Source organism: Seriola dumerili, unplaced genomic scaffold (assembly GCF_002260705.1).
Source record: "Seriola dumerili isolate Sdu_G_001 unplaced genomic scaffold, Sdu_1.0 BDQW01000068.1, whole genome shotgun sequence".
NCBI classification, from domain to species: Eukaryota; Metazoa; Chordata; class Actinopteri; order Carangiformes; family Carangidae; genus Seriola; species Seriola dumerili.
In genome coordinates, this window is record NW_019174323.1 from 11,351,950 (window position 1) to 11,376,881 (window position 24,932).

The 24,932-nt window shown below is 39.9% G+C and overlaps 3 protein-coding genes across 5 annotated transcripts; 1 reads left to right on the forward strand and 2 right to left on the reverse strand.

Annotated features, from left to right (window-relative positions):
* Positions 1-9,023: 9,023 nt before the first annotated feature.
* On the reverse strand, positions 9,024-13,536 carry LOC111219956 (tumor suppressor candidate 5 homolog). 2 transcript variants are annotated; one of them, XM_022742836.1, is made up of 5 exons: positions 12,948-13,536; positions 11,061-11,351; positions 10,585-10,880; positions 10,279-10,408; positions 9,024-9,226 (listed from the first exon to the last, which is right to left on the reverse strand). In XM_022742836.1, exons 2-5 carry the CDS (start codon positions 11,287-11,289, stop codon positions 9,210-9,212), a joined length of 672 nt encoding a protein of 223 aa, XP_022598557.1. In that variant the 5' UTR covers positions 11,290-11,351; positions 12,948-13,536; the 3' UTR covers positions 9,024-9,209. The 2 variants fall into 2 exon arrangements, with proteins under 2 accessions (XP_022598557.1, XP_022598556.1); XM_022742835.1 differs by lacking the exon at positions 9,024-9,226 and having other exon boundaries at positions 9,733-10,408.
* Positions 13,537-13,618: 82 nt separating this feature from the next.
* On the reverse strand, positions 13,619-21,691 carry kif22 (kinesin family member 22). 2 transcript variants are annotated; one of them, XM_022742806.1, is made up of 13 exons: positions 21,640-21,691; positions 20,210-20,422; positions 19,976-20,103; positions 19,601-19,752; positions 18,986-19,195; positions 17,282-17,678; positions 16,736-16,856; positions 16,159-16,279; positions 15,724-15,904; positions 15,456-15,550; positions 14,968-15,168; positions 14,765-14,824; positions 13,619-13,782 (listed from the first exon to the last, which is right to left on the reverse strand). In XM_022742806.1, the coding sequence occupies exons 2-13, from the start codon at positions 20,395-20,397 to the stop codon at positions 13,753-13,755; spliced, it is 1,884 nt and encodes a 627-aa protein (XP_022598527.1). In that variant the 5' UTR covers positions 20,398-20,422; positions 21,640-21,691; the 3' UTR covers positions 13,619-13,752. The 2 variants fall into 2 exon arrangements, with proteins under 2 accessions (XP_022598527.1, XP_022598526.1); XM_022742805.1 differs by lacking the exon at positions 21,640-21,691 and adding an exon at positions 20,730-20,832.
* pagr1 (PAXIP1 associated glutamate rich protein 1) lies at positions 21,229-23,599 on the forward strand. The gene is made up of 5 exons (XM_022742833.1): positions 21,229-21,400; positions 21,687-21,902; positions 22,246-22,579; positions 22,676-22,764; positions 22,847-23,599. The coding sequence occupies exons 2-5, from the start codon at positions 21,725-21,727 to the stop codon at positions 23,080-23,082; spliced, it is 837 nt and encodes a 278-aa protein (XP_022598554.1). The 5' UTR covers positions 21,229-21,400; positions 21,687-21,724; the 3' UTR covers positions 23,083-23,599.
* Positions 23,600-24,932: the final 1,333 nt, after the last annotated feature.

Sequence of the window (24,932 nt, forward strand, 5' to 3'; positions counted from 1 at the left end):
AAGCTATGATTGTGAGAATTTCCATAATCATATTCATAGGGATCTATGTCCCTTTTATGGGTTGTATGTTAATCTAAATGCTCCTCTGCACTGCTCCAAACTGGTCAGATCTCAATAAATGAGAAAAATTGAAATCGTTCAAGAAAGTAAAATGAGGGAGAAAGTTGGAATTATTCTGCGCTTCGACTCTCATGTCATCTCTCATGTCAGGTTTGCTCACTCTTATTAAATTTGGCCTGCTATTTTTCATTAACTGCTGACATTAAACTCCACTATTATGACCATCTGTTTCACAGCGCACATACCTCTCCCTTGCAATAATGTTTTGCCTAATGCTTCCGAAGATTTCCAAGTGGTCTTAATACTGCCAGACGTTTTTGTATCTATTGATCTGATTGCCATTTGATTGCCTGCAGACAGCACAACCTAATAAGATAATTGGTTCTTCCATGTTGATGGTTTGTGTCAGTTATTTGCATGTTTGGTGTTGACGCAACAAACTTAAATGACAAATATGTGCCAGACTCTGCTGCAGGATGAAATGTTCATCATTGTGTTGTTCCCAATTCTCCTGAGGTGTGTTGCTCTGATTAACTAAAGAGAATCTTTAATTTTATTCAAGGGTAACAGTTTTTTTTTTTTATGTTGTTCACAGTTGTTGGATGTGTCAGCTCAAATATCAGTGTGTCAGTTTCTCGTTGATGACACGTTGATGTTAACCTACTTTTGCTTCACAATCCTTCGTTTGTGAGGATGAGGATGGTGGTGTAATAAACAGAAAAGTTTCAGAGCAGTGGAGAGTTGTGCATGGTCGTACTCTGTCAGACAGTAAATGAAATCATCAGCCCTTGTTTGATATCTGAATAACAAATATGAATGGTGTGAAGAGCACAGTGTTGTCTGGTAGCTCTCCATCTGCTGCTTTACTATTGATTGCAGGTTTTATTTGTACTCGGTCTTGTGGTAAAAGAGGCATGCTGAAAATACCAGTGGTGTTTATATGTAAATATATATTGTGTTTCACTTGCTTTGGATGTTTGTCTTTTGGAACATAAACTGTGCATGGTTGTTTCTTTCTTTTTCTTTTTTTTTTCTTTTTTCTTTTTTTTTTGCATAAAACATTCATATTGATTTATTACGTGTATCCCTGAATTTCTATTATATTTGCTGGTTCCAAAGTGTCAGCAGCTCAGAGGCAGTCCAATAAAGCCAACGCTGCCACCTGGTCTTCAGAGTCTGCAACTGCAGCCTCTTCTCTGACAGTAATGTAAGCAGAGGTGATCATGGGGTCGTGTCCGAGGAGCACAGGCACAGGTGTAGGAAAATCAATGAAAGCAACATTATTAGTTTAACTCTGCACACTCTCACATTTGTTTAAGAAAAGTAAAAACACAAAATCTGTGATTCTATCATTGCCTATGATCAGTCAGAACTTAACCTGTAACCTTCAAACAACTATATAGAAGCCTTTCAATAATAATAATTACAATCTTACAGCTAACAGTGAAATTTAATAACTACTGAATACTCATTAATGAAATTTAAATACCACTGAATGTACTCTTTTTAAATAGCTGACTTTTAAAACTATCTTTCTGAACTAATGTGAAAATTTTAAGCATGCAATTTCAAAAATTGTATTAATGTTGAAGTCAGATTCAAAAATACAAAAATATCCAAAATACAAAAACCTATATTCAATTTGCTGAAATTTAACAAGTTAAATTCTGATCTAAGAATTCAAATCAAGTCACAGATCAAATTAACCAACAGCCAAATTGGATTATTTAATCCAGACACCAAATCTGAGGATGACAAATGAAAACTACTTTGTGACAGAGGATGCTTTGTAATTCAGGCCGATTGGACACTTTGATCACATCATGATTAACAGAACATAATTTGATTGGACAAGGGTCTTATTGATTCCAATCAGACTCAGCTGATATAATCAGTGGCTCAGATACTTATAAATCGAATTTCACCAATCCAGTTTGTGCAACCTAATTTAATTTTGTGCTATTGTTACCTAGATGTGAGTTTCTTCTTTTCTTATCACCTGTGTTATTGATTCCTGCAAGATCTATTGAACTTCTCGCTTGTTCCATTTGACAGTGAGGTCAGGGCCAGGACATCAGGATGTTTTTGGTAAACACGCTTCCAGGGTATATGCATGGATAGATCGACATGCTGTGAGACTCACCATGAGCCGACCAAGTGTCTGACTCAGAAGCAGAGTCATGGACGTCAGGACAGAGGCTCCGTCTAGAATTCAGATAGAAAAGAAGGGTTAGGAAAAACACCTGAAGCTCATTACAGCTGTACAGTTTCTGATTATTGTGCATTCTCTCGTGTATCCGAGCGGGAAATAAGCTCTTTGTGAAATTTGAGAAGGCTACTACTGTTTCATCTTAGTCACTGTTTGTTCCTCCCTGCACTCATCAAAATCAGCTGCACCCCTGGATGTCTGTCCTCTACAAATCCTGTCAGTAGAGGAAAAAATGTCTTTATGATACCACCATTACTGTTATGAATACTAATTTTTTTTAAAAGTGCAATGAATATATAATCAAAAAATGTATAGTCCAAATTGATCATTTAACCATAATATAAAATTCAAACAAATTAATATAACAAACATCAACTAGAAAAAAAGGAAAGAAAAGAAAGAAAGAAACAGAAAAACAGAAAATATAAAATAATTAGGAATTAGTTTCTCATGCTGTTTCTCATGTTTATGTGAAATATACCAATCTAAGATACTTTTTTATTGCTGAAGAGTTCAAATGTAAATATTCTACATTGTGCATTATTTCATACACATTTTCCCCAATTTCAGCCTGAAATATTTGGTATCTTTGGTAACGTTAAGAGTTTTAAAAAAAAGTTCAGCAGGTTTGAACAATGTTTGGCAGCACAGGATGACTGACGTCTGCATCAAAGCAAGATGAACATAATGTGATTTTCAAAGGGATCTAAAAGACTGTCTTTGGGAACCTTTTCCAGAGTGAAGTTTTAACTAAGAACAACAAACCTGCCTTGCACTCATTCAGAAGCTACTGTAAAACCACATAAAGCCTTAAAATTGATCACTCATATCTTAAAATCGACTCTAAATTCCACAGGTAGCAGATGTAGGGATTGTAAGTTTGAGGTCACACACTCTCTCATGTTAGAACTACTGAGTCTGTGTTTGTGAAGTCATTTTCAAAGAGTTCGTGTAAACACAGATACAGAACATTGCGATAGTCCAGGTCCAGACGTAATAAAAAATCTGAGTCTTTGCAGATGAAAAAAAAAATCTAAATTGATGTAAAAAAAAATTGAAATTGATCTAATCTTGTGCATTTTATGAAGCTGCAGGAAAGAGGCCCAGCCTGCTGATTTTATGATCTAAACTGAGATCACAGTGAAAAATGACAGGGGACAATAAACATTCAGCCTTTGACGCAGCTCTGCATTTTAAACGACAGCAGCGGCGGCCTCCTCATGATAAAAATGTTTAATTAAAATCAAATGATCATCGGTGTCAGAGGACGCAATATCATCTAAAAGAAGAACTCATCAGGATATAATCATATTGACAACATGATGGCCTGTAAACGGTCCTCAGAAGATGAAAAAACATGGCAAGCAAGTACTGTAGAAAAAACTCCCTCTCTGGTGCTGCAGACAGACTTTAATATGACCATTAAAATAATAAAAGTAGTTATTTTTGCTCAGGGAGGATTAATCTAAAATCCAGTGGTTTAGTAGATTTCTGTGAAACCACAAACGTTTATTTAAAGCTAACCCCTATCTGCTCTGCAGGGACCAGCGTGACTGCAGGTTGAGAAAACACATCATACGTAACGAGCGTTACTAGCAGCACATCACGTCACAAAACAGCGTACTTCCACACCAACCTACTGGCTGTCTGACTCTCTGAAAGGGTTTTGATTTTCATGATCATTCACATTATTGTTTGGTTTGGTGTTGTTTCAGTCCATGTTATTGAGCTATTGTTTGTATCAAGATTAAAACCACAAATATTCAAGCTGAGGTCATCTTAGCATGATCATGTCATAAGAATAGAGCTGACAGCATCATAAACAAGTGAATCTGAGGCGATGCCACTGAAAACAAAAGGTAAAAAGAGTGATGAAGACGCCACAGAAGGAAGTCCCATTGGATACTGCAAACAAACTAAAGAGCCTTGATGGAAAATATTGCAGTTATATTTCAGCACAGAGGGACGGAGCTGTGACTCCACTCTGTGAAGATGAGTTGTTTTCATTACAGAGCCAGCGATGAGCACATTACTGCCACCTAGCCAGGACTGTGGTGAAAAGTTAGACGTCGCAGCGAACGGAGAACGCTGAAGTGTGGCAGTCGTGCTGTACAGTAATAATGGGTCGAATAACAGCCTGAAGCTCCCGTCACATTTTTTAATTAAGCTACATTTGTTTGGATACTGTAAAGGTACTGAATCACAACTCACTTCCTGAATAGATTTTAAGTGGATTCCATCGTTTCCTTTGGCCCTAGTGTCGCACGTTTATTAGTGTGAAATTTCATTGTGGGTTTGGAATCATTTGCAAGACAAACTTACCCTGCATCCAAACACCACATTCAAAACATGTTATGACTTTAGATATAAAATACAAATAATTAATCATTCATTTGTCTCTGATTTTGAAGGTGACAAACATTCAGCACTTAGTGGCAAATTATTCACTGTTTACAGATTGAATCAATTATTAATTAAGTCTGTAGAGAAATAACAAATGTAAATTATGTTTGAAAACAACTGAACGAAGGAAACGTGATGAACATTTCTCTTCGTTCCAGGCGGCGAACCGACCAGAGTGTAAATAATTAAATGAATGTTGGCTGAATTCCATTTAGCGGCTTCAGGTTCAGGGTCCTGGTATTGTGCATGCTGGCTCATTATCACAGTGTCATGGCTTACTGGGACACTTGAATAAAACAGAGCCATTGTTGATGTTATTACTAACACCTGTGCTTTTCCATATCTGCTGTGGAAAAAGGCCCCATCAACAGTTTTAGTACTAAACTTTTATGACAGACATTTTCATCTGTCACGACAGTAAAAGCACAGATGTAACACATTATAGTAATGACGGTCTCATCCTATTTAGGTTGATCAGAAAGGCGTGCCAAGCTGAGCCAACATGCAAAATGACAGAGCCATAAAGTGCTGTCATAATTAAAGTGATTGGTTACACCTGTGCTTTTACTGCCATGACATCTCAGAACATCTGCTTTTTGACAACAAACTTCACAAAGAACTATCAGTCAAAAACGAATAGCGAGTCTGAAAACTAGAGCTGGAAAATTGTTGTGTTGACAGGTGTTGAGAAAGTCTCTGAAAGTCCACTAGTAACTGTGTACACCAGGCTGCTGTCACTGAATGAAATACAGTAAGTCCCTGTCAAAATGAGCCACGGATACAAATTGAATCTTTCATGTGGAAACTGTTGACACTTTCACAAGCATGTCATAGTATAAAAAAAACATTAATAATTCATAGTAATCCCTAATAATTACTATCTAATTCCTCTTGCCACAATGATCCATCTCAGCTTTAATTCACTCTCATAATGATTATTTTTCAGCCCTAGTTCTCCCTGCAATTTAAGCAGGCAATAGAGCAGCATTGCCACAGGTCAGTATATCTCATTATGCTGTTATTTCCTATGCAGACTGACAGGATGATCATGATGCATCCGAACGCTGCCAAGCTGACTCACAGCCTCAGTGTTTACGTGACCCAGCTGGATAATCCCTGACCCACTTACTGCATCTGGATGTGACTCTGTCTGGTACAGTGATCCCCTTCTGAGCCGAACTGTATTACATACCTACTGTTAAATTAGCTGAGTACAAGGAAAAATACTGCTGTCAAAATGTGAAAACTTGTGAGGGAGAATTTGCTGCAGTCAGATGTTGTGATTTCTGCTCATATAGTTGTTTTTTCCCCCTCTGTTAGCTCAAGAAGTTTTCATATAAACTTTTTTTTAGTAAATTGTGACATGAATAATCATGTATATACTAAATATGGCCATATTAATTTTATCTATTATTATATATGTATAGTATTTTTTTGTGTTTATCATTATAACAGAGCTCTCGCTTCACTGGGAACCATGCATTTCTTCATATGTTGCCTTTTTTAAGCCTATAGTGTTACTGTTATCATTTTCATGTGACATTTAAACATCACTTATGTCCAAACAAATAACATTACACTTGTGATTGCTGTAACAAAAACATTGCTGCAGGTAATAATTATTTTCATTATTGTTTAATCTGCATCTGCATATCCCCCTCAAGAAGAATTGTAATAACTAATAACTGACTTTTTATTTGCCAGTAGTTTGGTTAATGACCAAATACCTGCAAAACTAATGACATCCCCAACAGCCTCAACTGGACTTTGTGTTAAATGCTAATTTGCAGGTTAGTTTGTTTTCATCACTTATCAAAATAGTTGCTGATTAATTTTTTCTATCATGACCAAGTGACTGTGTAGAACATGCGACACTGTAAAACAGCCTTCGAATGTTCATCACTGTCTATTTGGATGCAAAAATCTATTACAGAAACAACCACTTCTGTTTTTCTTTATAATATTCCAACTATTTTTTGCCCATTCACTCCTCATAAATACTAAATAGTAAAGCCTGAGCAGGCAACAGTGATTACTTTTTAAGTTTAAAAAAAAAAAAACTAAGAAAAACAAGAACCTCAGAATATAATGAGGGATATTTGGCTTTGATTTTGTTGAAATCATCTGAGGCTTTCCTTGTCATTACAGTCAATCATGCATTGTATTTCTTTGGCTCAGGGCCTCTCCCCTCAGCATTTTGCTCTTCCTGCTGTCTCCGCTCCACTGACGGCAACAGCAGGCGCTTTCCATCCCTGCAGCTTACACACTATCACAGTACGGAGAACTACATTAATACTTCCCTGTTTTTTTTTGCTCTCATCTGGTAAATTGCAAAACACAGTCTCTCCTCAATGGCTAAGCTCTCTGGATATCACTCACTGTTTGACACTCATTCTCTCCCACACAAACAAAATCTCTATAATCTCCACTGCTGCTCTTCACTCTGCTCAAAACAACACCAAAAACATGTTACATGCATTGTGTCTTTATTATGAATCTGCTGCAGAAGTATAATAGTCCAAGTGCCAGCTCATCTTTGTAATTTTCAACTTCTATCATCATACATTAATAAAAATCCACAACATGCCAATAACCACAAAGATTATAGAAGCCTGGTGGTAATACAATGACTGTCAGGAGGCTAGCTGACAGTGTCTGTGCCTACGTTAGATCATAACTACTTAATGCTAACTCTTATCCACTAGAGAATTTTCACAATATTGAGATTCATATCTGCAGAATACATCAAATGTTGATTACAATTAAATGTACATATTAAGTACTAACAGGAAAAAAAGCCATATTAATCACTACAGAAAATTATCTGCAGGTTTGAACTCATGAGACTCTGACATCGTGGCGTTTCTGTACATAGTAAGGAGAGTTTTATCTGTTCTTAATGAAACCTGGTTGTGTTTTAGATCACAGTGAGAATCACAGGTAGATAAAGATCAGAGGTTAGGTAAGGATATACAGAAGATATAATAATAATAATAATAATAATAAAATAACTTATCTGTTGTACTGCTATCACACTGCTACTCATATCTCACACCCATAAAATGTCTGATCCGGTGTATTACAAATAATCCATCAAAAGATAATCCTACTGTGTTTGACAACAGTATATATTAAGGTGTTCATTGCAGACAAATCCAAGTAAAAATCAACTGTTTTAGGGGTTTTTCAAGGGACAAAAAAAAAAAAAAAGCCACCATCTGTCTGGTTTGAAATTACAGGCGACCTGTGGATGCAGACTGAGGCTAGAGCCACAAGTCTGACTGCAATCATGAGCTATTTACTTTGTTAACCAAATCGTGTTGCCTCATATGCATACAATACTACCACCATCTGTCAACTGCGGCACAGCACTTGAAGAGCATCACATTACAAATCTTCGTCTGTTTCAAAATGATCTTTTACAAACATTATCAAAAGATAGGATATAGGATGGCATATAATTAGCTTCCCTGTAAAATTAATATTTTAAGTATCTTGCTACAGTGGGGGGTTTTTTGTGAACATGTACCCTCTTTCCCTGCTCACAGTGCTCAGTGGTGTTTAGTGGATATACAGTAAAGTCGCAGCAGAGTAAAAACACTTTTGATGTTCCTCTCTATGACAACAATTCTGTGATGAGAGTTGGGTCTTTACAAAGCAAGAAACTTTCCCTATAAATTCTTTTTTTGGCACATATTTTTCCTTGCAGTGATGACTGTGCCGTCTGTGCGAGACTTTTCATAATCCCCTCCATTTTAGCACCCATAGCTAGTCCTTGGTAAGCCTCTTTTTCATCCTCTTTTGCCACCCATACGCTCACATCTCAAACACAAGATGTATGGCAGGAGTCATGAGAACCACAGAGGAGAGTCTGAAACAAGAGGACATACTGTGATTGAAAGTGTTTCTTCTCTGTGGGGTAAATGGATGAATTTCTGCTCTGTGATTCCAATGCAGCGCAAAAAAAATCCCAGAGCCTCTCCACGTATCCAAGGGGATTTAACGGCAAACTGAAACTCTGATGCGTCCTGTCGTCAGTGCAGTGAAGGATGGACTTGGCGGACATTTTGTTGGGACTTGCATGTGGCGCTGAAGCTGGGAGGCAATCCTTCCTGTTCCACGCTCTGTAACCACCTCCACTGGTCTCTTTTCCAGTCCACCTTGTTTGAGTCAGTTCTGAGGGTGGTGATGGGAGTCTTGAAGAGTTTGTGTCTATCTCAAGAATCGTTCTGAATTTGTTGACCAGAATATGAAGGGAGTGATTAGTCTGACTGACTCCCTTCTCCATCTAACATCATACGGACACCCCCCCCCCCCCCCCCCTTCCCCCAACCCTGACTCAGAGCAGCAGTATTTGCATATGTTATTTTCTTCCATTAGCAAAAGGGATTTATATAGATTACAGAAATATAAGTAAGCACTGTATATCGGGTGCATATTTGTCACACATCCAGGTAATGACTAGGCGGTAAAGACGGTGGTGCAGGTGCGGGCCAGACGGTCAGTTGCCTTATCCAGTTTCATCCTGGGATGAAACTCAGGTTTTCACATTTACTAAAAAAAGAAAAGGAAGTGCATTAGTTGAAAACTATATATTCTGCAACTGCATATGGATGTATACACTTTCACAGACCACAAGAGGACAGTTATATAAAGAGAAAAACAAGGGCTGTTGAGTCCCAGAGACCTTAAACTCAAGTTGTGCGTAAACTTGCTCTTGCAGTCATTAAGTTAATTAGGACATCTCTTGGCTTAATGAGACCCAACAGGCTGCAACTGTGTGCACTCGAGAACACGAGTACAGATAAGTATCTGAAGTGAAAAGGCAAGGAATCACTTAACTGACTGACCCTTCACGAATATATTTAAATATACAATACTGCAAAAGACTAGTCGCTTTCTTTACGAGTTACTAATAAGTAATAATCACTGATCTGTTACCAGAATCCCTTTATTTGCCAGGTACAATAAATGAACATTTATTTGTCTTGTGAGCAAGTCAACAACTCACACACTGACATACATTATATACGTATACATACGGTACAGGGACAACAAGACTTCACATTTTGTACAAGCAAACGGGGCAAGGCGAACAACAGACAACAGACTACACATATCACTCTACAGATACACACACAGCAGTCTGAGGCATGCAGTCGGTTACAGCTGGAGGCCACCCGTGCAAATATGGAGAAATATGTAATAAAATGTAGATTTGAGTCTCTGATGCAAATATGAATAATATGTTCTGATGTTTGTGTAACGTTGACATAGTTCTTAAAGGCTAAAGTGCCGCAGTGTATAAAGACTTTCCAACTAGTGCAATATTGTGCAAACATGGATGGTAACAATGTCAGTGATTACAGTCAGATTGTGCTAACAGAGCTAAATATTGTATTGTGATGGGATCAACAGTGACAGCAGCAGGTTTTTAGGCCAGGAGGATCAGTGGTAGCAGGGCTATTGCTACGAACCCTTAACCATCAATTCAATATTCACAGGCAAAGAAAAGAGGAGTTCAGGGGGAAGAATCCGCTGTGCACAACTACACAGAGGGTAAAAAGGTGAGGTTAAGGTTTAAAGGTCAGATTTGGGACACTCACTGGCCAGGTTGACAATGCAGGCGATGATAATGACCGTCCCTCCTACTAGTGATACCATGGAGAGCATCTTGGCCACACGTCCCAGACGCACAGCACCATCCAGGTTTCCCTGTTCAAGACTGTTCTTGGACTGAAGGAGAAGAATGAAACCATCTGTTAATTTGGGTTTAATACAGACGCATATTTTAAAAACCATAATCTCAGCAAAGTTGCTTCAGAACAACAAAACTGTTGTCAATGAAAATAAAAGAAACATAAGGAATAATAAGCCAAAACTACAAAACAGACAAATGATCCTGTTCTTACCATGATGGAGTAGACAAATCCCACAATGTTTATGGGCCAGACGGGGCAGAAGCAGGCCAGCACGGACAAGAGGAGGTAGTCTTTAACCTTGGTCCGGTCCAAGGGTGGGTTGGTGGCGATGCTGGAATGGCGAGAAAGCGATGGCCTGGGCGAAAAAGCAGTGTAGCCTATGGAGCTAGCCCGGCTCCCCTTCCTGGTCTTGCCGTGATGAGGGTAAGAGATGGAGTGTTGTCTTCGTGGAGGAGAGGAGATGACTGGAGAGGTGCTCTCTGCAGGCGCCGAGTGTATCCCGTTACCTACACATGAGGGACGAGAAGGACGGGCAGATGTTTGAAACACTGGAAGAGGTAGATGTGAGTGTACTGTACCAGAAGCTCACTGGAGTGCACTGGAATTTGACTTTCCCTGCGTGAGCTGACTAAGCAGCTGTATGACCCACCCGCTGCCTTGATATCAGGTCAAACACAGTCACTTACTGTTCTTCAGTTTCTCGTTGATGACTATGACTAGCTCTCCTTTGGATTTGCTGCGGGGGGGCCGTGTGCTGGCCGGGCTGCCGCAGCTATGGATGAGATGTTCACCTATTACCGGTGGGCATGGCACAGAGACGGAGGCTTGGCTCGCCAGAGAGTCTTCCTGGTCCAGCAGCGATGGTTGTTCCTCTCCTGGCCAAATGGCAGGAGCTGGCATCATGTTCACAGCCATGCTGACCGCAAAATGAAGCCTGTTTGTGGTCCAGTCCTGTGTGTGCTGCCTGTTTGTGACACCTGGGGACAAGAAAATGGTTTTAACCATATAAATAAACAGAGCTTGCTCTGTCTCATCTGCTTAGGAACTGTAAAGAAAAAAATCCTGGGGTGGAGAGGGGAACCAGAAAGGGAGACTGGTGCATCTTATCTTTCTCTGAAGAGGGATTCTGTAAAAGTTTTTGGAGAGCAGGGGAAGGTATGTTACCCTTTTTTCATCCCAGATTTACATGATCCTTTCTTCCTAACAAAAACAATGATAAAGCTCAAATACTTAAATCAGAGATGGATTTTACATCCACCACAGGTCATAAAATTGCAACTTGCCGTTAGAAGACAACAATTTCGCCTGCGTTTTAGGTCTATTTATTACTTATTTCCCTCATCAAAATAAACTAGGAACTAATAAGATCAATGGATCTTTGGTGGAAATTAGTAATGGAACATCATATATCTAGAACACACATCCAGAGAGCATGTATTTTTCACTAGCCTTCAGCAGCTTCTACCTGAAGCTTATTCTGCATCTCAGCATAAAGTAAACATAACTATGTCTAAAATTTTTTAAAATGTTATATAAAGTGGCGATCGCAGCTCTTAAAATGAGTTGTACCAATTCAGTAGTGTCATATTATTTAAAGATATTTATTTATTTGGATCCCCACTGGCTGTTACTTATGTAACAGCTTCTCTTCCCGGGGGCCATAGGAAAAAAGCTACATCATCATCAACAAAAAGCAATTTATATAAATTAGAAGAAAACTTTAAATAAAACACATAAATATAAATACATGCGCTTACATTTGAAACATTCATTGGGGAGAGGGTGTTGCATTTTGTCTGCATCAAGGAAAATATCAGTAATTCTTTGAAGGGTCTTGGTCAACAATAACTTTCAGCCCCACTCTCTGCACAAAGATTATCGTACAGTCCCTAAATACACTGCTTTAACAGATTTAGTTTGGACCCTGGCTCAATATCACATAAGCCTCTTAATAATCCACTTTGACATCAGATGACAGATCGTCATTTTTGATCACTTCGTGTGCCACGGTGAACTAAACGGGCTGAAGGTAAACAGATAATATACACTATGGTTCACTTTGAATGGGGCCTCATATTTCATTAGCAGACTCTCTATCTCAGGGAACAAAAAAGCAGGTCACAATGACACGAGGAGTACAAAGGCATGGCAGATGGAGGCAGGTTCCTTTGAAACGATAGTAGCAGCCATAGTCTCCGTGCAGGTGTGTACATACCATTCTTTCATCATGTGTACACAGGCCCTAACTGGCGAACGGGGTCCGGTTGTTGGCCACAGAACAATAAGGTGTAGGACAAAGCAATGAAATGATGGGGACAAAGGAAAAACAGTCGGATTGAAGGGGGGGGGGTCTGCTCATCAATTAGCCTGCTGCTATTGATCTGAATTCAGTGGATGTGGGCTGCTGAATTGCAATAAGCAGGAAAAAAAAAAAAAACACATGCCGCTTGTGCTGGATTCTTGCATTTAAAGGGAACCACGAATTGATCAAAGTGCAAATAGATAGTTGCCATTTTTGGATTTCTATTTAAAGAAATACAGGGGCAAAAAGGTGGAAGATAAATCAAACTGACCTTTTTTTTAATCCAGCGCCAATCTCAACAGTCAGGGCGTCCCTGGCTTTGGCATCGTGGTAACGTTAATCCCAGGTGAAAAATAACAGCATCAGTCGCGACCGAACATCTCCTCTACATCCACAGCGTATTTGCGAACATGCACCGTTTGTCCAAAAAATCTGAGTTTTTTTTTTGTTGTTGTTATATGCGAAAGCTGGAGTGCGGCAGAGCTGGTGTAGCGTCTTAGTCCAGCGCAGTGTGCTGGGATGGATGGGGAGTCTCCTGGATGGCAGGGTGGATCAGAGAGGAGGGGTGTGTGAAATGAAAAGTGAAATCAACCAGACTACGTGCTGTGGGAGAAGGAGGGGGGGAGTGGAGGGAAGGCTGGAGGACGGCATCCTCTGCTCACCCCAGAACACTGAATATTTATCCACTGATGCAGCATCACGGAGTCGGTGGAAAAAAGGATGTCCTCCTGTCTCCGCCTTGCAGAGGACAGGAATTCAAAAATGAGCCCAATTAGGTTTTCAAACCGGAAGCAGACGATAAAATACTCCCAGGGATGTTGATTTATGGCTGGAGACAGTTCAGGGTAGAGGACATTTGGCCCACATGTGAAGGTGACGATCAGATTTGTTTATCATCATAAAGTAAAACACTAAAACATTTAATGATATGAGAGACGTTTATTAAAAGCATTAGTGCGCCATCAGCTGGAACACGGTTGTAACTACAAAAACATCATGAAACACGCATAAATGACAAATAAAAGATTCTGAGATAAAAAAAATTATGTACACTCAAATTAAAAAAAATTTAAAAATCACTTTCCCATGGCGCTCAGGATGTTTGCCTGAAAAAAGAAGAAATTAACATTAGCACAGAGTAAAAGCAACATTATCCCTAAAACAGCACAATGTGCCATCCTCAAGTTATTAGTAGTAGTTAAGAGCCAGAGTTAGCAGACATGTTAGCATCTTTGTGAGACTGTACCGAGGCACAGTGAAGCTGTTAGCTAAATGCTAACATGTTGTCAGAGGCTGGTTTAGTCTGATTGATGGCTGCTGTGTCCTGTGAATCTTTAACCGTACAAGTTCTTTAAAAGGCAACGCAATAAAAACAGGCAAGTTGTATAATTGTGCAATTACAATTATTGTGCTATGGTATGATATTGTTTTAATATATGGATAATATTTCTTGATGGTAATGATACATGACAATCATAAATGCAAGTATATGTTCAGTCATGAGCATGAATCATGAGGTTTTCAGATAACGGGGAGGGGAACTTTGAGAGTCGGTTTCTCACTTAAAGTGATTCATGGGTTGAATAAAATTCCTTATTAATGTTGCATCATGTCATCAGATTGCCGTAAAGGATGAGAATCTCAATCATCATGTACGCAGCATCACTTGTGGTGTAATCAGTCACCTGCATTAATTGTACAACAATGTGTAAATGTGAACAATGGAAACACTGCAGAACAGGGAAACCATAAACAGGCACACAGCTGCGTTTTAAACCTGTGCAACCTCCGCAGTTATGTTCAGTGTTCAACATTTTTTGGATGTTAGCATGCTACTTAGAACCAAATAGTGAAGCCACAGCTTATGAGTGTATAATAACATGCAGGTAATTGGTCATAAACAAAATATTTTTTACCTAATGGTGGTACTAGATGAAAAGTCAGGCCATCACTAAAGATATTACAATTCATTCTGTGGGGGACATGGATGGCTGCACTAAAGTGGTTGAGATATTTTAGTCAAGACCAAAGTGGTGGAACAATTAACCAACCAACATGGCTAAAAGATAAATTCAGGACTCTGCTTACCTTCATGAAGGAGGAAAATCTCTTTTCTGTCATACCCTCAACTTTTCCCAGATCTTCCAACTGCAAAACAACAAATCATACATGAAGTCAAAACAAGTAAATTAAAATCTACAGCTATCCATCACCAGTCAAAGAAACACAACAGGGGTACGGTTATGGGGTGAGTTTCATGATAAAACAAGAGCAACATTTTCTCTATCAACCTTTGTAAAGTGACCGTGGATCTCCCTCCAGCCCAGGATGAGCTTTGCCTTCTTGTCGCCGATCTGCTGAAGACCTTTCAGCTCTTTGAGTGAGCCAGAGTTGAGAACCTGCAGGATTTTCTTCCTGGACTGCTCCAGCACAGATGTCTCAAGTTGGGACTCCCAGTCATTCTCCATCCTGTTCTCTTTGCCATCTGGAGGCTGAGAGAGAAACACATACAGATAAAGTCGTAAAAAAAAGAAAAAAAGAAGTGAATTTTCAACTGGGATTTTACACAATAACAGAAAATATACAGCACATGAAAATCTATTTTTAACTGTCAACATTTATTTGTTCATATTGGCCTGGAAAGGCGGTTAATTTTGCAGCGTCTGTCGAGTCAAGAAGCAAAATGAAGGTAATGCACTGTGTCAGCTTGTATCTGATTGCTTGCAATTCTGCAGATGAGTCAAGCTAAGCACAGCACAGTCAAGGCTCGGATGCTGACCTCAACCTGGTCGGAAAGCTTCTTCTCTTTCTTCTTGAGGCAGACTGACTGTTTTTTGCCGACTGCAAGCTGCTGAAGAGGTTGAAGCTGGGTCACTGAAAGGGAGGAAACCACATAAACAAGTCAATATTAAATTAAAATGATGATGCACAATAAAACACAATGTGGAAACAAAACATCTATGTAATTTAATGAAACAAAACATCTATCTAATTTAATAAAATTCGGGTTCATTTCCATCAATGTATACATTGCCATACTTTCTAACCTTGTAGGGGTTGGACCACAGCCTGCTGCTTTTTGGGTTTTGCAGCATTTGTATGTTTTCTTTGCAGAGGAGCCGTGTTGTTCTTGAAGACAGGTTCGTGTTTGGTACTGGACTTTTCTTCAGCCAACCGACTGAATAGAAGGGCCTTGCTCTCAAACTCCCTCTGCTTCTCTTTGAGCTCCTGTGGAAATAAAAAAAAAAAAAAAGAAAAAAAGAAAAAAAAGAGTGGCATGGTTGGCTATGAAATATCAAGTTGAGTTGATCAATCAGTACAAAGATCTGACTATATATCAGTATTTGGTAAATCACATACAAATTATAACAGACAAAGGCTGAACCAGGTGTAGGTATAAATGATCAGACCCTGTATTATGCAGGGGCACACGGTTTCACCCTTATTGGGAAAACTGAGTTTTAATGTAGATGTGTTTCCACCTGGATCTCCTTGCGAGACTGGGCCACATCTTTCAGCATGCTGGTTTTATCTTTGTCCTGGCAGCTCATCATCAGCTTCTCCAGAGCTATTAGTCTGTCCATCACTGATGGCTCTGACAGGCTGAAAGAGACACACAACAAATCAAGCAAAGGTAGGTGGACAGCGAGGGAGAGAGTGGTCAGGGGGCTTCGAAATACACCCAGAAGTCAAAAGGTCAGCCAGGCTGAACAAATACATGTTGACGAGTATCCTAGCCCGGACAGAATTGTACGCCTGGTAACATATGGCAAGAAAGCAGTGCTCGTCTGTCTCCCAGAGAGACTCCAGTGGGCACAGCAGCTGTAGCCATTGGGAGCACTGCAGAGAGACTTGATTTCAGCACAAGCTATAAAATCTGGGTTCATTCTACGGCTTGCTTGAATTGCCGTTATATGGACAAAGCAGAGGAAAGTGAACTTGATGTTTTAGCTTTGGGCAGATGGAAATGCATTTTCTTCACAGTCAAACATCACAGTACCCAAGTCTGATTAGCCAGACAAATAATCAATAAGTCTGTCTGTGCATGTGGTCTTTAACCTGTGAAAATGTGCAGAAGGTGATGAACCATCCTGTTCTGTTTTCTTCTCCTCTTTCTGCCTTTTCTTATGTGGCTGAGTGCCAGACCCCCTCGCCTCGTCGTCCTCTCTGGCCCGCTTCACTGGAGATGAAGGCAGAGGGGAAATTAACAGTTTAGTATTCAGTGCACTCAAGCAACAGTGTTTGTGGGGTTCTCTTGAGTGTAAAGCATTTCAGATGATGATGGCACAGAATCAGTCAGGTCTGCATTGCAGTACTTCAATTAAAGCCATGGGAAGAGCAGCAAACTCTAACTGTCAGAAATGTATTTTAAGAAAATGCTATAGGAAAGAAAATGTAACAAAACTGCAGATATCAGAGGTGCAAAAATTTTAAAATAACATCCATCTTGCCGAGAGACTGAGCTGGCTGTTTACTCTTAGTCATCATCCTCTGGGATGTGAGATAGGTGTCCCTGTAGGCTTTTGGATGAAATTCAGTTAGAGCTTCCTTTTCTCTTTAAACTTACAAGTCCTCTGAATGAAAAAAGTTGCTTTCCTCACTCACCTGGCAGCACAGGCATAGCCACAGTTTCTCGGGTGAAGGGCTTGTTCACAATGAGCTTGGATTTGGCGGCAAAGTTGAGGGCACTAAACGTATCAAAGTAGTATTTGTACTCCGGTGCAATATTGGTGATCATGACAGAGTGTGCAGAGCCACCCAGAGAGTCCTGTAGCAGCCTTGTTAGTTTACTGTCTCTGTATGGCACACGGACAGCAGTGCCCGAGTTAAGAGAATCCACCACTTTGCTCAGAGTGAAGAGGGACAGGTTGATGGCACCACTCTCCTTCAGGCGGATGCCCTGGTTGCCGGTGCGGCGGTTGTCCTCAGACCCAGCCAGGTCTACCAAGTACAGCTTGCCTGTCTGTTGTCGGTGGGGTAAGGCACACTGAGTGCGTACAACCTAAATCATCAAGAAGATTAAGATTTTAGGAAAGGCAATAACATAAAGGTCAGACATGACACAGACACAGAGGAGGGAGGTGCAGATAGAAATACAAGGTTAGATGAGGTAAAGCAGTGTTTCTCACATAATTAGATTCTATTTTTGGTGGTAGCAGACCGGGAGGGGGTGTGGGGGCCTTTTTTAAATGAACTATTAAATAATACTGTACATAAGGCGCTCCAACGCAAATATTTTAAATGCCAAGTACTTTGTGACAAATATGAAACAGAACAATATACAGTATACAGGTCTATCTATGTGTTTGCTGTCGATTTCACCCGTTGCCTCTGTCCTGGCTGGCTCTCCCACAGCAGCACGTTGGCTGCTGTCCTCCTCCTACATCCCTCTCTTCATTAGCTACACCTGTCCCCTCCTGACCCTCTGTTGCTGCTTCAGCTGCCACAGCAGCACTGGTTGAAACCTGTAAATATTCGAAACTAGAACACCACTCAGTGGAGCACATACCTCTGTCAAGGCCAAAAACATGACCTCCTTGGTGGAGGTAACAAATTAATTGGATAGCTTATTACACTGGTCAGAGTGTCCACTTTCCCAGGTGTTTTCTTAAGGTTGTAGGTAATACATATAGCCTCAGAGTTAAATAATTAACATAAACGCAACCATTTGCACATGCAGTCAATATTGACTAGCAACTATGTATAACCATCTTCTCTGCAGGGATGAACCAACTATGATCCTTCCTTTCTCATGTGCATGATCATGTTTTGCATGTGCACAGAAAGAGGGAGCTATTCACAGACAGGTCCATAATCTGTGTGTGGGGTGGGGGGTTTGAGTGAATCGATAAAATTTTACTCATTTGCAATGAAGAAAATCAGTATGTGGCGGTCAATGCTAACATTGTGGTGTGATGTCACAAATAAATCAATGTACGGGAAACACTGTTTTGTGATAAATCTGACACATTAGACATTCGGTACTACAACAAGTAATGAAGGAAGTCCGTAAGAATGCAGAAACAGGACTAGGTTAGTAAAAGGAAAGCAGACACCAGTTTGTACCTCTCTCTAGTAGTCCCAGAAAGCTCAGCATTTGCTAGTGGGATTGTTGCAAGAGAGAATTGATTTAAGCACCAGCTACCAAATCCTGGCCTACTGCTCAGAGGCCACGACCTGTTTAAGATGCTATTTGATTGTCTGCTGTAGACCAATGCAAAGACCAGCTCAATAAACAAAACAGCGCAACTCTCAAAACAGAATTATAACAAACTGTCTTCTCAGTGTTGATCAGAGCAAATATCAAACCTTGATGAGGAGAATAGCATGGCTGCGACTGGAGCGCTGGTTTAGTTTGGTAGAAGCTGTAGTACGATTGAGGCTGGCCGGGACAAATTGTTTGTCAAAATCGTTGAAGGAGGTAATTGTTGTGTGCGTAAGGCCAGGGATAAAGATGTTCTTGTCCTTGTCCTCTCTGATTGGTAGATCTTGGGAGCTCGGTGATAGAAGATCTAGCACCTAAGGTGATTAAAGGTGATTGCATCAGTCAAAGTTTGTCAAAAATAACAATGTATTACAACAATAACAATTCTACTATCATATAAATAGATATACAACAAACAAAGCGGGCGGAAAAAAAGGCAGAAAACCAATCATCAGGTACAGAGATGCATGAACACTGGAGTTGAAGAACTCTGCATGCTAAGGTGTTTTTTAATGACTGTATTAGTGGTTTGCCACTTGAAAAGGGAGGGGTTGAGTGGAGACAGTTTTTTCTTAAACAATTTACATAACAATGTGTTTGGTTTTCAATAACAAAAAAGAAAGGTCATTTATCAGATCTTATTTTTAATCTCATAGCAAATGATTCTGAACTACTGGCAATGAAACACATTATACAGGGTTTGAGCCAGCCATTCATACCTTCTCATTGTAAATTTCCAAATAAGACATGCCAATGCTGTAGTCCCATCCCTCATCCTCATCCTCTGCTTTAACCAGCTTGAAAACCTCGCCAACGGCTCGGGGAATCACACCTGGCTGCTCTGAACTGCCCAACATGGTGTGGGTCTTACCTGTGGAAGAGTTGGCAGAAAAAATACAATTTATATACCAACAAGTGAACTTTAAGTGCTAGCTGTCTCTACAATAACATAAGAGGCCACACACTGAGCAAAATATTTTAACGGGTGAATTGATAATATTAAATCGAAAAAGGCCCCTGATGATATGACTTACATTTATACAATTAAGAGAAATGTTAACAAAAGCAATAAATGCAGTAAGGCTTTGACATACCTGCTCCTGTAGGCCCATAGGCGAACACGCTGGCATTTTGTCCATTCAGTATGTGTGGTAGAATAGGCTTCACTGATGAGAGGAAAACCTCTTGCTGTGTCGTTTGCTCACCATGAAAAGCGTCAAAACTGAAACAACATGCAGAGCAACCTTACAATTTACTGTTGGGCAATAATTACAAATATTCATAGAATTATTTAGAAATGACAGTTGATTTAAGATTAGGACACCGACTGGTATTTGACTGTTTCTGTTGCGTTCCTCCAGTTGATTATTTCCAGGTTCTGGGAGTCCAGGCCTCTCACACACGGTCCCTCGCCTTTTCCATCTTGCTTGTCCATATACGGTCGCAGACGAACCGCTACCCGAACCCTGGAGGACTTCTTGTTTCCCCCATCTGATACTGCCACACGCTGAGCCATGGTTGAACTCTTACAAAGAAAGGGCCTGGATAATAACAAGCCAAGTTAGCCACTTATAACTTACGTTGGCATTTACTTGTGTAAAAAGTAGTAGTTAAAAAAAATACAGATTCTCAAACTTGTCAGAATTTGTATTAATCGACGATTTGCTTTAAGTAATTTAATGCGCTAAAAGTTACTTTATTAACGATGGTTTCAATCGGCTAATAACATGCTAACTTGGCTAGCATCAAGTTACGTTAACTTTAGTCTTGCTCTCAAACGACCGTTAGCCTAGCTATAGGCAATTGCTGCTTCGCCGAATTGATCACAAGTGTTCAGTTAATGCTTACCGATATTATCTGAAGACTCTTATTTCAAAATCTTTGTTATACTCAAAGTTCCACTTTTGGCAACATTGTGGACGCCGTCTTTTAACAATGACGATCGACCCCCCCTAACATCTAACGGAACATTTTCAAATGTGTGCAGTGCAACCGGAAACGACCAGGAACCAATCAGAAGTCGCGAAAACACTGGCGCCTATTTGACGTCTTGCGTCCTTATTTACAGGATTTACTCGGTCATCAAATATTGTCGTCAACACAATGCTATATGAACATGTATGTTCACCTTTCAAAATAACTTATTGACGAGAAGCAGTGAAGCAAAATACGTTTATTACAATTTCGCTCGACATGAATTAAGGGCTGTTTGCGATTGCGCACTGGGCAGGAAGTCGTGTCACCGCAGATCTCTAAAACAAAGGCGTTAACTAGTGTTGGTTACTCACTCGATAGACGGACCATCCACACGACGTTTAATCAGCGGAAATACGCAGTCTCGCAGAACTGAGCAGATCGTCACACAGTTCTTGGAGTCCAAAATGGCGCTATGTTTACGTCTATGCATAATCGCTTTTTATCCCTAGCAAGTCTCATGGAGAGCTTTGGTGACTTTATTCCCTCGAAAAGATAATTTGAACTAACATTTAACTACAACAACACTGTTTCACGACAAACAGGTAATGACAATTTAAGACGCATATGTTAGCTAATTGCAATTGCTGTTTAGAAATAGGTGGCGGTCAGGCCTGATGTTAGCAAGCTGGTTAAGTCAAATAGTGATAAAATAACGTTTCAAATGTGGCTATATTGACTGTTTTGTATTCAGAAAAGTTAACAGCTATCGTTGGGATACCCGTTAAACGTTATACTCCTGACTCTTGACTAGCTCTCTCAAAGACCTCTTAACCTCACATACCTATACTTTCTCTGAGGTGAACTAAAACGTGTTTTTCCATAAAACAGATCTGTGAATACAAAGTTCACCAGCAGCAGTAGGAAGGATGCAGACTGAGACCACGGACTCTTCACTGAGAGAGGGCATAGAGGCTCTGGGTGTGAAGGACACAGAAAAACCTGCAGCAGGAAAAGAGAAGGAGGAGGAGGGCGACACAGAGCAACAGGACACTGAGACGACAACTGCTACAGAGGAGGAGGACACTACAACCAAGGATGAAAACGGTAACTTCATTAAGAAACATAAGAGTGAGAGAAAGAGGGAAATGTAGTTTAGAGTTTTAGAGTAGAGTAGTTTAGAGTAGAGTTTTAATAACTTGTGACTTTTTTGTATTCTTTCACCAATAGCTTTGAATATGAATTTTCTTTTATGCTGTTTTACCCAGTCCTCGATATGTAACATATGTAGTACTATATATACAGTATCACATCATAATTTGTCTAAAAGTAAGGTATAGCTAATGTAATACTGAAGTGCTATGATTCTGTCAAATGCATAATAAAATAAGGTCATACTGTTATTCCTACCACTGAGTTTCCTTTTTTTTTCCTTTTGCTGCTTTGTCAGATGGAGACACAGATGCAGGGGAAGGAGAGGCACACAAGGATGAAGCCCAGGCAGACACAGGGGTGGATGCTGAAGAGGGAAAGCAGGCTGCAGAAGTGGATGGTGAATGGGAGCTTGCATACAGCGACGAAGAAATGGAGGATCCTAAGAACTGGATGCCCCCTCCTACTGAGATCAAAAGACTCTATGAGCTCCTTGCTAAAGGAGAGATGCTGGAACTGAACTTTGTGCCCCTTCCTAGAAGGCCCCCTACACCTGAACGTACCCCGTCACCTGAAAGAGATGACGAGGAAGAAGCAGCGAAGGAAAGGGAGAGGGAGGAAAGAGAGCGCAAGTCAGTATTACTGTTCTTCTCAATCATTCCATCAGATTTTGGTTTGTGTACTGGTTTTGGATGAGACGGTTAATGGCTTCCTTTTTTTTTTTCCAGGCCTCCAACTCCAACTGAGTTTGACTTTGATGAGGAGCAAATGCAAGCCACTCCAAAAAATTCCTTCATCAACAGACGCAGAACACCAGGTGCGATAGACAGTCGACAGACAACAAAGGTGTTTTGGGGGGGTTTTTTGTATCGAGTTTAATGTTTTTCTTTCTCTCCCAGGATCTTCAGCCCGCTCCTCTGTGAAAAGGGAAGCTCGGCTGGACAAAGTGCTGTCAGACATGAAGCGCCACCGCAAAATTGAGGAGCATATCATGCGTACAGGTCGAGATCTCTTCAAGAGCGAAAAGAAGCTGGAGGAAGCCCTGTCTCCCAACAGCCAGAAGGAGCGGGAGAAGGAGAGGGAACGAGACAGCAACCCCAACACCATCTTCTCCCCGAGACAGAGGAGATACTGAAGTATTAAGAGATGAGGACTTGCTCAAAGGCAAACAAGGACAAAAGCTTTCAGAGGCTTTCTCAAAACTTGAATTTTTTTATGTAACGAGTTTTGTATGTTTTCTATGTGTGTTTTGTATGATGGCAATAAACATTTTAATCCTGGAGTAACCCTGTTGTACTCAGTGGACAGTGAGGGTGATTGATCTAGATAAATGGCTGTAACGGCATACAATCTCAATATCAGTTGATATTGTAATATACTAAAGATTTATAAAATAAGAAATACCTGAAGGACAATCAAGTATATCATCACATTTATGCAAAATTTGTATAAGAAAACACTGATATAGAGCAGTCCTGCTCATTAATGTTCATTGCCAACAATGGCTAGGTACACAGAGATATTAAAGGGATTCCTATCACGATAAATGTTAATAGTAAAATCTCTGACACCAATTAACTGTCTCTCAGTATATATGGTCTTGTGTCCTAACCCTAAGTGTGACAAGTATGGTGCTGGGATGCTGACCTGACCTTCAACCATTTTTTCACATTAATGTGGTACTCTGCTCATTAAAAGCTCTTCCATATTGCAATAAGAAACCAGTCTACTTTTCAATGCTTAAGATGTGTTGGTAAAGATTTAAAATCATTACATAAAATTATGAATTCTAGCACCCTCTACTGGCTCGCTTTAACCCATGAATAGAGAAGTGATGTCTGAAGTCAAACTAGGAATATTTTTTAAAAAGATTTGATAAAATATTTAACACTGAAAACGTAAAGAAAAAAAGACTCAAGGCAGGCTCAGGACAGAGAAGTATATTTTAGCTAAGTTTGAGTAACAATACAGCCTTCACATAAGGCTCAGAAGCATAGAGTATAATATGTATGCATAAATATGCATTCAAAACCACAAACCAAATAAATAAATAAATAAATACTTACAAATAAATAACGAGCATTTTGTGGAATATACAGTACATCAGTTGAAATGTTTTAGTATTGTCAAGAAGCAGTACCTTATGAATTCATGGAACAGGGGAATGGATATTCTGTGTTCAACATGCCCACAGTTGTCCAGATGTTTTGGCACACGCTGCCCTGTCTTGATGGTTTCTGAGCTGTTTTTTATGATTTTTTTTTTCTTGACCCATTTCCAGGACAGTGTTGCTGCTTTAAACAAACATAAAATGATAAATCCAGCCAGTATGCTCATAGAAGGTTCATAGAACCAGTGGCTCAAATACATGGCTCAATGATCGGAGCAATTCATACAATGTTAAAAGAATTCATAGACTTAATAATGGTTAAAAAATAAATGAGCAACATCAAAATAAGTTGCCATGGACAAATGTGCTGCATGTCAATCACAAAGGAATGCTTCCCCAGAAGATCGTTTTTGTTTCCCTTCAAACTCTAGCATTTCAAGTCCCCGAACAAAGCTAAAACTACTCAAACCTCATGGATCCCTTTGTGAAATATTCCAGCCAATCAAATGGATGTTTTGAGATTTACAACAGCACCAAACTAAAAGAAAAAGAAAAAACAACACATGTAAATTCAGCTTAAAGTGACTGCTACTGTGCATCACTTCCTTGTATGCAAAAAACACTTTGTGATACCAGTAAATGGAATTAAGTCATATCTACACTGAAACGAGAACCACTGGCATAACGTTGGGGGTAGTCTGCGGACACTAAGCTGTAAAACTGTGAAATGTTTTGTTTTAATGCTGAAATGTAATTGTTCAAACATCAGATGCAGAAATGAGACAAAACCTAAGAAATGTGTGTGTGTGTGTGTGTGTGTGTGTGTGTGTGTGTGTGTGTGTGTGTGTGTGTGTGTGCGCGTGTGGGTGTGGGGG